Source organism: Oncorhynchus masou, chromosome 16 (genome assembly GCF_036934945.1).
Source record: "Oncorhynchus masou masou isolate Uvic2021 chromosome 16, UVic_Omas_1.1, whole genome shotgun sequence".
NCBI lineage: Eukaryota > Metazoa > Chordata > Actinopteri > Salmoniformes > Salmonidae > Oncorhynchus > Oncorhynchus masou.
In genome coordinates, this window is record NC_088227.1 from 35,477,000 (window position 1) to 35,491,765 (window position 14,766).

At 46.3% G+C, this 14,766-nt stretch overlaps 1 protein-coding gene across 2 annotated transcripts in view; it reads left to right on the forward strand.

The window, feature by feature from the left end:
- Positions 1-3,738: 3,738 nt before the first annotated feature.
- Positions 3,739-14,766, forward strand: part of LOC135557906 (sodium/potassium/calcium exchanger 4-like) — a 47,173-nt gene continuing 36,145 nt past the window's right edge. Inside the window, exons 1-2 of one of the 2 annotated variants that reach the window (XM_064991600.1) lie at positions 3,739-4,530; positions 8,068-8,184. In XM_064991600.1, coding sequence (XP_064847672.1) covers positions 4,374-4,530; positions 8,068-8,184 — 274 coding nt within the window. In that variant the 5' untranslated portion in view covers positions 3,739-4,373. The remainder of the gene's footprint in view (positions 4,531-8,067; positions 8,185-14,766) is intronic. The other variant, XM_064991599.1, reaches the window with a different exon arrangement.

Consider the following 14,766-nt stretch of genomic DNA (forward strand, 5'->3'; position numbering starts at 1 on the left):
ATGCAAGGTGTCAGACTTCCTCCTGCAGCTCCCACTGTCACCCAGGCCTCCTCTCCTCCCTCATCCTCTCCTCCCTCATCCTCTCCTGTCCTCTAGAGATGGACACGTATGCTCGCTCAGCTTTCTGCATGTTACTGGTGAATCTGCCACTCTCATGTATAGTATTGGATATCCCAGCTCAGCCAGGCAACTGATTGGATATCTCAGATCAGCCTAGCAACTGATTGGATATTCCAGCTCAGTCTAGCAACTGATTGGATATCCCAGCTCAGCCTAGCAACTGATTGGATATCCCAGCTCAGCCTAGCAACTGATTGGATATCCCAGCTCAGCCTAGCAACTGATTGGATATCCCAGCTCAGCCTAGCAACTGATTGGATATCCCAGCTCAGCCTAGCAACTGATTGGATATCCCAGCTCAGCCTAGCAACTGATTGGATATCCCAGCTCAGCCTAGCAACTGATTGGATATCCCAGCTCAGCCTAGCAACTGATTGGATATCCCAGCTCAGCCTAGCAACTGATTGGATATCCCAGCTCAGCCTAGCAACTGATTGGATATTTCAGATCAGCCTAGCAACTGATTGGATATCCCAGCTCAGCCTAGCAACTGTACATCTGAACCCATTCATTTGTCCCCCCCCCCTCCCACCCCACTTACATAATGCCTGCTAACAACTTTAGAGTACAAACAAGTTATGTAGCATGACAATGCAGAGATGCAGACATTGCTCATTTGAATTGTGAATAGCGGGGCTTGAATCACCCCATTGCTGATGGACAGAGCAGGAGAAACTGTCGCTAGGTTGAACACACCAATTGTTTTGTGTCACACGGTCCATTGTTAAAGCCCTCGACACTTGTCTTCGTTGGAGAAGAACATGACACATCGCTTGCCATTTATTCCCAGCAACAGGCAACCACACTAGACTGATTGTTTACTCTGACAACCTGCTCGTCCCTATTAAAAACCTTTCCTCCAATGAGATTAGTGCTTTTTTTGCTTTTGCATCGTAAGTTGTTTGGCCACAACAGTCCACGTACACACATACGCACACTGCTCTCTCTCTCTCTCTCTCTCTCTCTGTGTTTCTCTGCTGCAGGTCTGTGGCACTGCGATGGCTCCCACAGAAGGAGCAGGAGGGAGCAAGCAGGCAGGCAATGTGTGTATAGCTTTGAAATGACCAGGGAGAGGCCAGGGAGTGTAGAACAGTGGATAAAACCCTGTAAGCAGGCCCTGGCAAGGCTCCCCGATTGCCTGCCTTCCGTGTGGGCTGCGGCCTGGGGGACTAATCCTTTGGCATGGGCGCGGGGCGTGTCACACATGTTGTGTGTGTGTGTGTGTGTGTGTGGCTGGGGACCCAAGCTGCAGCCTACAGGATGAAGACAAGACCTGGGGCCAGATTAAAAAGCCCTCCCTAATGACAAAGACGCCTTCTATCCACACGACCAGCCGACACACAGTCACGGGCCCCTCAGAAAGCATCAATGGTACTGCAGTACATCCCTAACTGCACAGTGAGTGAGGTATGGAGGTCGTTTTTAACAAACTGGTGACCTGTCCTGACATAATGCAGGTCCACTGGAGATTATGAGACAAGTGCCCTGACCTCTATATCCTCCTTGGTGTTTTGCTGTTTTTTGCTAAGTGGGCGGGCCCGACGGAAGATGACTGGCTGATTTTCTGACAGGCTGGTTTTCTGACTGGCTGATTTTCTAACAGGCTGGTTTCTAACAGGCTGGTTTTCTGACAGGCTGGTTTCTAACAGGCTGGTTTTCTGACAGGTTGGTTTCTAACAGGCTGGTTTTCTGACAGGTTGGTTTCTAACAGGCTGGTTTTCCGAAAGGCAGTTTTTTTTTGGCAGGCTGCTTTTTTGTGTGTTTTTTTTGCCCTTTTTCTCCCCAATTTCGTGGTATCCAATTATTTAGTAGCTACTACCTTGTCTCATCGCTACAACTCCCGTACTACGGGCTCGGGAGAGATGAAGGTTGAAGGTCATGCGTCCTCCGATACACAACCCAATCAAGCTGCACTGCTTCTTAACACAGCACACATCCAATGTGTCAGAGGAAACACCGTGCACCTGGCAACCTTGGTTAGAGCGCACTGCGCCCGGCCCGCCACAGGAGTCGCTGGTGCGCGATGAGACAAGGATATCCCTACCGGCCAAGCCCTCCCTGACCCGGACGACGCTAGGCCAATTGTGCGTCGCCCCACGGACCTCCCAGTCGCGGCCGGTTACAACAGAGCCTGGGCGCGAACCCAGAGTCTCTGGTGCAGGCTGCTTTTTGACAGGCTGCTTACTGACTTATCAACCTGCACTCTGCAGATTGGTGCATGCGGCATCTCCTCTCCCGCATGTTATCTTGTCAGTTAAGGTGACCTGAGGGGTTTGGAGCAATCTCTGTCCCACAGCACCTTCTCAGGGCTACTGTCTACAGCGGTCTATTGTTATGAAACAGGTGTGTGTTTGATTTGTAACGGTGGGCTACATTGGTGGCACTCAAGTATGTCATACTGCATTAGTGGGAAAGTCATCAACATTTAATTGAACAAGGCAAGCTATTAAAAGTTCAACAATGGGAATGGAGTTAATTATTGCAGGAGTAGTCAATAAATATAACTGGTTAATAGACTGGTTAATGGGGGTGGCCTCTGCACACGACTGCTGCAGTGGAGATCTGGAGATGTGGCCCCACAGAGCGAAAAGAGCAGCAGAGCTGAGGGCCCATGCAGCAGTCACAGTGACACCACTGTGTACCCGTTGACACACACATAGGTGCAAGGGAGTAGAGCCACAGACACACACAACCCTTTATATAGACTTTCTTCAAATTATTAAATGTCACACATATTGACACCTTCATATAAGGAAGTAGGTGCACTAGGGCCACCTCTCGCACAAGGTGAGCATAAGGTGATAACACGTCCATCCATAGATACACGATAATGACTTGTCCTTACCTCAACCGTCACAAAGGCACATAGCTAAAGCAGCTAACCATACTTTATATTCGTCATACTTCACTGGCATAGAACTATATACACAACACTGTATGAAATAGGCTACTTGACACTATTATTAAGCCTATTGAAATGTCAGTGTTAACGTTTTCCTCCAGGCACTCAATTGTGCATTCTGATTTGCATGCATTCTTGCTCAGCAGGATAGAGCCATGCATAAGCCCCAAAGTCTTGACCAAATTTGGGGATTGTGAGAATATAATTCAAGGTGAGGGCACAACCAGGTATATTGGTACCTCGGAGCTATGGGATCTTTCACCTCAATTTCATACAGGTATATCAAACTGTGAATATCCCAGTAAGCAGGGTCAGTCAGTTGTTAAAGGGTGTTATGTTCAGGAAGGATGCAGACAGATATTAGATTGCGTTTCTCCAATACTGCAGCAATCTACGGGTCTGGGTATCTCTTCCGTAGCATGATATGGCTTGCCTCACCTCATCCGCACTGATCCAAATCTATTTCGCCTCAGCGGCAACCTGCGAATAATGTGTGGTCAAATAAGAGGCGTTGTCGTTCAGAGTGATCAATACCCGGCTGGCATGATGGTCCAGTTGTTTTCAGTTCAGTTGTAACCGAGCTCTCTACGAGAGAATTATCTATTGTTGCACACTATCACGTGTCTGCGCATGACACTCTCGGAAAAGTTGCAGTTGGCAGAATCCGGCGAAGTGTTATCATAACAACCAAAAACTGTACAAGAAGACTACACCTGGAACGACGGAGTTAATGATTGTTTCATCATCTGTGGGTCTATTCTTCTGCACTAGGAAGTTAAGGGGAGGTGCCATACCGAGGTGACATGACTTTGCTTCACGAATGTAACAATTAGGCGAACCTTGATGAAATCAGATTGGTTGCAATTAATATGCGGCGGCAGAACGCAGTTGGTGCGTGTAGCCTAGTTCTGCAGCCACATCCAGTTTAATAATTTCATTGAAGAAGATGATTTAAATTGAGATTCAGTAGTCGATTTTGTGCTAATTTGAAGGCAACCAGTGATATTCGTTTCAAATGAAATGGCAGTTTATTTGCTAAAATTTAAAGGGCAGAATCTGGGATTTGCGAGGGAATGCTGAATTGATTGGAGACCATCGGAATTGCCCGCCCTGTGTGCAGGCACGGAATTTTCACGCGCTGTTCTAGCAATCAAACAGCTGAACAGCCTTGTCTCGGCGGCACGTGCAAACCGTCCGCTCCACCACTTCCCATCTGCGCTCCGGGCACTTCAAATAAGGACCGCGTCCCGAGCCTATTCTATGTGAAGCTGCGAAAACGGGCAATTCCTTCGGTCTCTCCCGTCTGCAGTGAGGCAAGGACGAAAAGTCACGGTTTGGCCGAGCTGCAGCCATGGACCAGGATGAGAACAAGAGCGTCTCGAAAAAGACCATAATCGCAAAGATTTTCAAAGTTCGCAAGAGGAGAGAGATGCTTTTCGTGCAAGTGTGTTTTCTCTGCAGTGTCCTCTTCATGGCGTGGAGCATGTCAGCACTTCTGACAAAGACAGGTGAGTGTGAGCTGTGGAAACTGCTGATAAACGCGGGGCAGGGAGGACGAAGCGGAACAGCTGAGAATTCTGCAGTGTAATGGTGCACCCTATAACCAGCTAGCCATTAACTATATAGTCTACAGAGAATTGTATTTCGCCACGGTCATAAAAATACATTTTCAAGGACATGCAAGCGGAACATTCAGTCCAAATAATTTATGGTGCGCCCCCCCCCCGCATTTCCATATATATTTATCTGCATCAAACCGATGGAGAGAAGATGGAACCACCGATATTGCAGGGTTATTACTCTTAATTATTCATTGCAAAATGCGTAACGTTTGCTTTATACCAGTGTCGAGAGAAACAGCATCTAGTTTCATTGTCGACGCAGTGGCTGTCGCCTAGCTTATGTTTGTCTCGGCATTCCGCACGCTGTCATTAAATTATTCACATGTACCTGTTAATTGTGAGGGAACCACAATGATATATTTTTCTTCCTCGTTTGAGTATGCGTCGGTCTGTCCATATGCCGCAGTGTGCGCAGAGGCAACGACACGTTTCTAAGAGAAGCGGCCACGGCGGCTAACACATTGACAAGCATGTAGCAGCCTACATCACCTCGGATGAATCATGGAACCCCACAAATATTTGAAAGTTGCTTATGTGTTGGTCGACATTTTGGTTTGAGCGTTGACAACCTATGGCAAAATGTGCCTGTGCCAGGCGCATCATCAGTCACGCAGCGGTTGAGAGAAAGGGAGCGAGTGAGCGTAGGCTTGTGGTAATGCTGGCATCATCGCGTCTCGCCCGGGGCTTCACACACCATTGCACACTGGATCACCTTAATCACTCTCCAGCTCCCTGGTTCCGCAAGGAGTTGGAGAGATACGATTACGCAGAGGCCGTAGAAGATTACACAGGTTTGGAACATTGGTTAAACATGAGGAGTTATCTGTCTCTCTCTCTCGATGGCTAATACATTATTCGCAGCTGCTCAGAGGTGTGCTCTGTGTAAACTTACGTTTCAGATGGCTTACCATGCACGGTGTGTGTGAGTGACATGCCCAACAACCAAAGGACATGTACCCCCATGCAGGACTCACCTCAGGTGTGTGTGAACATTTACAGGCTCACAGAATCAGATTTCCCCACAAATTAGGATGATATAGGTATACCTGAGCTGTCAAGGTGAAACGTCGGTAGCTGTGCATTTGAGCAAGGCACTTAACCCTGATTTGCTCCAGGGGCACTGTAGTACTACTGACCCTGTAAAACACATGTCACTGCACCTATGCACTGTATGTGACAACAAAACATGAATGAAATGAGGTGTGTGTGTGTTTTATCACACAGACAAGTATCCCTGTAAGTTGGCTTTTGAACAGTACATCATATGTATGACTGATAAGTGCTCTGTCACTCAGACTGTCTTCATCCTGGTCTGACACAAATGGAGATTTCACCCGAGATCAATTATCAATGGATGTCAAAATCAGCGATTAGGTGATTAGTGATTAGGCAGCCATGTTTAGGATGGACACAATAAGCTTGGAGCGCGCACACACACTACATAATCCTCCAATTTCAAAATGAATCTATTCACCTGACATATTTGCATTCAGAGTAATATTAACGTACACAGGGGAGACAGCGTAGAAGGCCATCCTCTGCCTGCTGTAGGCATGCAGGTAAGGAACGGGCACAATCTGATTTGTTCTCAATTCGTTTAACCCTCCACCTCCTACCCAGTAACAGAACATGTCCATCTGATGTCAATCACTCTGACCCTTGAACTCAGAAACAAATAAATCAGCACACAATGTGGTATAGGCTTATGTCAGCGCTCACGGATATATTGGAATTTTTATTAATTACATTACAAACAACAAAAGGCTTAAAAGATTATTCTGGAATGATATCACACAGATGAGCTCATCTCCAAAAGGCTCTCTGGGGACCAAAGTAATGGCTTGGCTTTATTTAGCATTGATTCCAGGTTGCTGACGTGTGCCGTGGTTGTCGGCCATTAAGAGGTTATTTGATGAGGGGACATGCTGTGTGAACGCCAACCATGTTGGGACATGGTACATGCTTGATCGTCACCTTTTGTGAGGTGAGGCAGGTGTTTGATCAGAGAGCAATATAACCCCCCCCCCCCCCCCCCACCTGTACTCACTTCCCCTATACTCATCCCTCCCAACTCATCTGAATGCACTCCATGTTGCTCTCATTCTTGAACCACCATCAGAATAATAACCAGGCATTCATCATGACATACTGTCTCTGTCCCCTCTCTGACTCGGATGGGAGTACTCTGGGACTAATGTAGTGCCAAGCTGAATAGACCAGATAGATGGGAATTGAGTGATGGACTACTTAAGGGTTATGCTTCTCTGTTCTGTCAAGGAGGGAGTCTCCATCATCTCTCACCTCCAGTCTGATTGGAGGTGGTGTTTGTCTCCATGATGGACAAGGTAGAGTAGGGCTGACTGTGGTTACAGAGCCAGGGCCCCGGTCTGACAGGTGTGTGTGTGTGTGGTGTTGATGCGATGGAATGGAGAGGTGTCTGGGACATCAGGGCAGGGAGGCGGAGGGGAGCCGCTCATGGCAGAGATTGATAGGCATCCTTGGTCCGTCTCCCTTGCCAGCTGATTGGACCAAGTTGCAGGATGATTTCGCCCTCTTTCTTTCCCTCTCTCTCGCAGCATAATGCAGTCAAAGGTAGCTAGATGCTCCTCTGCTTGGTTAACATCTTTGTATTCTGCCTCAAGACAGCAAATTAGTTAGGTGACAGAGAAAGGGGCTTAAAAACCCCTATCTTGTTTTGCCTTGCAATTTCCATGGATTCATCCTGAGGCTTTTATCTCCGATGGAGTTCAGACGTTGTAACGCATCTTAATTGTCTTACCTCAAGGCTTAAGTCTGGTTGGTCTGTTCTGTTCTTTCAAAGACTTGACCAAAAGTCATTACCCAAAGGGAAAGGTTACTAAGTCATTTGGTTAGGGCTGTAATAATTTTGTGTTGGTGGTTGAAATCAGTGAGCCTATAATCTAACTGGGGTCAAACACTGAATGCCTGCAAATCTGGGTTATTTGCTCATTAAAATGTCATTCAAAAGCTCTGGAAAACCTTTGAGAAATGACTGATCAAAAGCCACAAGCGTTGGAAGTTGGCCGTGTGTCTGGGTGACTTGCATCCAGCAATCAGGAATTAAACCGTTCTCATTTTGTATTCATCCCATTTAAAACCCTTTGACACATTCAAACCTGAATGGAAGGGGGAAATTTTAAATCCACTCCATCCAACAATGTGATTAATTATCAAGTGTGGTAGAAATGCATATACATTTTGTTTCAAATCTATCAGTTAAGCATCTTGAAGATATCCATTTTAAGATGGTTGACATGATTTGTGAATGCTTCAGTGAATTTTGAGCATCTTTTTCACAGATACATTGGTTATGTTCGGTTCAGTGTTTCCTCAGCTTCTTTGTAACATGGTTTTTGATGAGCAAGGATACCCTCCCTTTTATAATATGTTTTGTTCTTCCAGGCCATGGAATGATCCAGGAGAATGGACACGAGAAGCACGAACATTGGGGAAGGAGGCTCATGGGACATGAACCCGACAACGACAATGAGACAGAGTCGAAGAACTGCACAGAGCCAGGTATGCTCCATCACTGGAGAAAACTACTGTCGTCATTGTTCTTAATGAGTTAGTCTTCTATCGGGTGACATTGGCCCTAGTTTTGTATTTATTATTTGAAAATCACATTTATTTAGAAAGCCCTTTTTACATTGTCCAATGTCACAAAATGCTGTACAGAAACTCAGCCTAAAACCCCAAACAGCAAGCAATGCAAATGTAGAAGCACGGTGGCTAGGAAAAACTCCGGGTGCCCGGTGGAGATTATAACAGAACATGGCCAAGATGTTCATAGATGACCAGCAGGGTCAGATAATAATAATCACAGTGGTTGTAGAGGGTGCAACAGGACAGCACCTCAGGAGTAAATGTCAGTTGGCTTTTCATAGCTGATCAGTCAGAGACAGCAGGTACGGTAGAGAGCGAGTCCAAAACAACAAGTCCGGGTAGCAGTCAAGGTAGCACGTCCAGTGAACAGGTCAGGGTTCCATAGCCGTAGGCAGAACAGTTGAAACTGGAGCAGCAGCATGAACAGGTGGTCTGGGGACAGCAAGGAGTCATCAGGCCAGGTAGTCTGAGGCATGGTCCTAGGGCTCAGGTCCTCCGAGAAAGTGTCGGGAGACACTGTGGCCCTGTCCGACGATACAGGCAGGATATAACCCCACCCACTATGCCAAACAACAGCCCCCACACCACTAGAGGGATATCTTCAACCACCAACCTACTACCCTGAGACAAGGCCGAGTATAGCCCACGAAGATCTCCCCCACGGCACGAACCCCGGGGGGGGGGCGCCAACCTGGACAGGAAGACGACGTCAGTGACTCAACCCACTCAACTGATGCACCCCTCCTAGGGATGGCATGGAACGGCAGCCCCCGTAATAGGGTTAGAGGCAGAGAATCCAAGTGGAGAGAGGGGAACCGGCCAGCAAGGGTAGTTAGTTGCTCCATTACCTTTCCGTTCACCTTCACACCCCTGGGACAGACTACACTTAATCATAGGACCTGCTGTCTACTGAAGAGATGAGTCTTCAATAAAGACTTAAAGATTGAGACCGATTCTGCATCTCTCACAAGGATATAGGCAGACATTACATAAAAATTGAGCTCAATAGGAGAAAGCCCTGCCTCAAGCTGTTTGCTTAGAAGTTCTAGGGAGAATAAGGAGGCCTGTGTCTTGTGACCGTAGCGTATGTGTTGATATGTACAGCAGGACCAAATCGGAAAGATGGGTAGGAGCAAGCCCATGTAATGCTTTGTAGGTTAGCAGTAAAACCTTGAAATCAGCCCTTTCCTTAACGGGAAGCCAGTGTAGAGAGGCTAGCACTGGAGTAATATGATCACATTTTGGGGTTCTAGTTAAGATTCTAGCAGCCTTGTTTAGCACTAACTGAAGTTTTATTTAGTGCTTTATCCGGGTAGCTGGAGAGTAGAGCATTGCAGTAGTCTAATCTAGAAGTGACAAAAGCATGGATTAGCTTTTCTGCATTTTTGGACAGAAAGTTTCTTAATTATGCAACGTTACGAAGATGGGAAAAAAGCTGTCCTTTTAAATATTCTTGATATGTTTGTTAAAAGAGAGATCAGGGTCCAGAGTAACGCCAAGGTCCTTCAGTTTTATTTGAGACGATAAAAACTATTCACACTAATCAATGAAATTTATTTTCTATTCGCAGTACTTCAGATACCCAGCCTCAACCCCCAAAGAGTAACTGATCAGTGTTCTATTTAAAACACTGATCAGGCGCACAGGGTTTATTGGTCAATGCAGAGACTTTCTTCTGGTCCATTGACCTGCATTCTGCGTTGTTTAGTTTTGCTCCAAGGCCATTTAAATAATTAGCATTGCAATACACACTAAAATACCAATTCTAAGTTCAGGTGTTGAATATGTTAGAGCAGCCTTGGTCCTCTTAGGAATGAGAGATTTTTGTGCAGTACACAGAAGAAACCACTGACATTGCTGAAAGGGTGTTCCACATTTGGCTTGATAAATTATGATGAATGCTCAGGTGTGCATGAATTCTCATTGATTTAACAGTACACTGGTAACGACAACTAGGTATATCATTTAAACGTATATCGTTTATGTATGAGCAGACTCAAGCTTCTGTTCCACTGTGATATTGTTGTGATTCCGATCATTAACTTCTAAACATGTTGTATGACTGACTATAGGGAGTTGTCCCTTAAACACTCGGAGGGTGACACAAGGTAACAGACACTTTGGAAGGTAATGACTGGCTATATACACTGCTCAAAAACATAAAGGGAACACTAAAATAACACCTAGATCTGAATGAATGAAATATTCTTATTAAATACTTTTTTCTTTACATAATTTGTGATTGTTGTCAGCACATTCAACTATCAATGGAAATCAAATGTATCAACCCATGGAGGTCTGGATTTGGAGTCACACTCAAAATTAAAGTGGAAAGCCACACTACAGGCTGATCCAACTTTGATGTAATGTCCTTAAAACAAGTCAAAATGAGGCTCCGTAGTGTGTGTGGCTTCCACGTACCTGTATGACCTCCCTACAACGCCTGGGCATGCTCCTGATGAGGTGGCGGGTGGTCTCCTGAGGGATCTCCTCCCAGGACTGGACTAAAGCATCCGATGTTGCAGGCAGCATAACGTTCTCCACGGCGTCTCCAGACTCTCACATCTGTCACATGCTCAGTGTGAACCTGCTTTAATCTGTGAAAGGCACAGGGCGCCAGTGGCGAATTTGCCAATCTTGGTGTTCTCTGGCAAATGCCAAAAGTCCTGCACGGTGTTGGGCTGTAAGCACAAACCCCACCTGTGGACGTCGGGCCGTCATACCACCCTCATGGAGTCTGTTTCTGACCGTTTGAGCAGACACATGCACATTTGTGGCCTGCTGGAGTTCATTTTGCAGGGCTCTGGCAGTGCTCCTCCTGTTCCTCCTTGCACAAAGGCGGCGGTAGCGGTCCTGCTGCTGGGTTGTTGCCCTCCTACGGCCTCCTCCACATCTCCTGATCTACTGGCCTGTCTCCTGGTAGCGCCTCCATCCTCTGGACACTACGCTGACAGACACAGCAAACCTTCTTGCCACAGCTCGCATTGATGTGCCATCCTGGATGAGCTTGCACTACCTGAGCCACTTGTGTGGGTTGTGGACTCCGTCTCATGCTACCACTAGAGTGAAAGCACCGCCAGCATTCAAAAGTGACCAAAACATCAGCCAGGAAGCATAGGAACTGAGAAGTGGTCTGGTCACCACCTGCAGAACCACTCCTTTATTGGGGGTGTTTTGCTAATTGCCTATAATTTCCACCTGTTGTCTATTCCATTTGCACAACAGCATGTGAAATGTATTGTCAATCAGTGCTGCATCCTAAGTGGACAGTTTGATTTCACAGAAGTGTGATTGACTTGGAGTCACATTGTGTTTAAGTGTTCCCTTTATTTTTTTGAGCAGTGTGTGTGTATATATAGCTCCTTTGTGACATGTTTGACCTAATGGAGATTGACAGTTTCTCATTACTGTCCACAAAGAGCACAACCGTCTGAGGGCCTCACTGGAAGTGTTGAAGGTTGAACCATCCTGTTATAAGAGGAAGTTTGGTTTGTGTTGAATTGTTCAAGCAAAGCCTCCATAAACCTAATGAGTTAACACTTTTACTCTACAAATGTATTTTGTAGAGTTAATTTGTTGTATTACTCTCAAAGTATATTGGATTTACATTGTCAAGTGCATAGAATTTTTGGTAACTTTATTTAAACGCAGTAGGGTCCTTTTGAGACGAGTGCCAGTTGACAAGATTATGAGATGGAAATCGTACTACTTCTAATCCCGAGGGGGATTACCTTTATTCTCATCCAAGGCCTTCTTGCCCACTCCAGGCAGACTGCCCCATTCATTCCTCCTCTCCTCTTTTGTTCTACATTCTCCTGGCCGACCATATGTCTTTCTAATATAAAAATATGCTCATTTGACAGTCTGGTTGTGTTTCCAGAAATGTGCTCTCAAAGTGTGACCGGGACGACCATGTAGCATCCTGGCATCTCCCCCTCGGCCCCCTGGGACAGAGCAGGGAGAGTTTGGTTGGGGATGGCACCAGGGTAAACTCAATGGTTGAGATGGATAATAAATCAAAAGCCTTTTTTATGCTGTGTGTAATTAGGCCGATGTTATTGTCTTCTCTTTCTTCATCATTATCTCTCTGCTCAGTAGGAGAGTCCTTTCCTGGGTTCACCAGAGGTTGTTGATCAGAGGCGGAGGACGCTTGATGAAGACCCTTATCGTAAATTAGGTTTATTGGGCGTTTAGCAATATTACGTTCTTAGAAATAGACGTTATTAAAAAAAATCTAAGAATTACGTTGCTGGTACACTAGACTATTAAACACAGGCATCAAATGAAATGGAATGTTTGATATTTGACTTCATTCACAGTATCATATCAACTGGAATGCTGCTGTGTTTTATTTTCTTGAGTCATTACCCCCTTTTTATATAATTAAAATGTGTGTTTAGAGATCTCAATTCCCCTTTGACTGGCCCAATGATGAATGGGGACTGGAGTTCTGCCCGGGGGACTGGAGTTCTGCCCGGGGGACTGGAGTTCTGCCTAATTTGACAGCGTATAATAATTCTGAGGGAAAGCAGTTCTGTTTTATTGCAAAACTTGAGTTTTTTATTAGCCCCTACAGGGGAAGTGAACCAAATTGGCGAGTGAACAACTTGCTTTTGAATTGTACACTGTTACAGGCACTTACTCGATTGCAAGGTTAAATCATAGGAGGAATACATTGACTTATTCCAGTAGCATAATTAATATGCTTATGGTGTATTAGAACAGAAAAAAAGCTAAGTGAAACTGAACCATAAAGCAAAGGTTTTAGTATAGCCTTGTTTGTAGTATGTAATAATCCCTGGGGGGATTTTGATTACATTGGTTTTAGATACTCCATCACACTAATCTGCAGGAGAGAGGTGGAGGTGTGTGTGTACATGTTGCATGATTTGGCAGGTGTGATATGGGAAGGTGAGTCACACTGCCCACATCAGGACACTGGCATCATTGAAACTGCAGTGTGTGTGTGTGTGTGTCTGTGAGGGAAAGAGGGCTGGAGAAAGTGCCGTACATTAAAGGCTGTAGTGTTGGGAAAATTGATTTAAGGGGCGATGGTTGGGCGAATGTGGAGCGAGCGGGTGACCCGTTAGAAACGGTAGCCGGCCGGTTGTTGCAGCCCGCCCCGCTCTCCAGCCCTCCCTCCCTGCTTGCCATCTTTCGGTGGCGAGTCAAGCAGGTTAATCAACTCTGGGGAAACACCAGAAGGAAGCATTTTAAAAGAGGAATTAAACAAGCAGGGGATTATGCTGCTGCAGCTTCCGCATATTGGAACGTGACCTTCCTTCCGCTTTCTTCCTCGCATGCCAACAGGAAGAGCTATACAGGGCCCTGTTCATTTGGCACCAAACGGATGAAATGAGACTGAAATGGGTCCAACAAGAAACAGGCATTTCCATTTTCCATTGCAATATGTTTTTAAAACGTTGCAGGCACTAAATGAACAGAACCCAGTAGAATGGGTGAGTGACTGTCCTGTGCTGCCCAGGACCCAGTAGAATGGGTGAGTGACTGTCCTGTGCTGCCCAGGACCCAGTAGAATGGGTGAGTGACTGTCCTGTGCTGCCCAGGACCCAGTAGAATGGGTGAGTGACTGTCCTGTGCTGCCCAGGACCCAGTAGAATGGGTGAGAGACTGTCCTGTGCTGCCCAGGACCCAGTAGAATGGGTGAGTGACTGTCCTGTGCTGCCCAGGACCCAGTAGAATGGGTGAGTGACTGTCCTGTGCTGCCCAGGACCCAGTAGAATGGGTGAGTGACTGTCCTGTGCTGCCCAGGACCCAGTAGAATGGGTGAGTGACTGTCCTGTGCTGCCCAGGACCCAGTAGAATGGGTGAGTGACTGTCCTGTGCTACCCAGGACCCAGTAGAATGGGTGAGTGACTGTCCTGTGCTGCCCAGGACCCAGTAGAATGGGTGAGTGACTGTCTTGTACTGCCCAGGACCCAGTAGAATGGGTGAGTGACTGTCTTGTACTGCCCAGGACCCAGTAGAATGGGTGAGTGACTGTCTTGTACTGCATGCAGCAGCTTCTCTCGTTCATGTCTATATGTTCATATCTATCTTGTCCAACACGCCCACATCAGACTCCCATTTATTCATGTATTTGTATTCAAGTCCCCTTTTTGCTCACCATTGAGAGGTTTGACTCAACACTTTTGCATATTATTCATGAGTGTATGGTTTTTACATCAATTAACTGTTTAGAGCAATGCAGCAATTTTATAATTCAGCCATGCATTGATTTGGCCACTAAGTACACTCTGAATAGAACCCACTGCTATAAGCGTTTGTTCCATGTCCATGGAGTGATCCTTTAGGGGGATTTGTTTTGCCTATCACCCCATTACACAGCTGAATATATACATTCCACAGCGGTTACCCCTTTAGGTTATTGAAGCAGCAATCTACTGGTCCAACAAGTCTGCTTCCCCTCCCACCTCTACAACTAGCCTGCCCCGTCACTCTGTGGCCCCGTCACTCTGTGGCCCCGTCACTCTG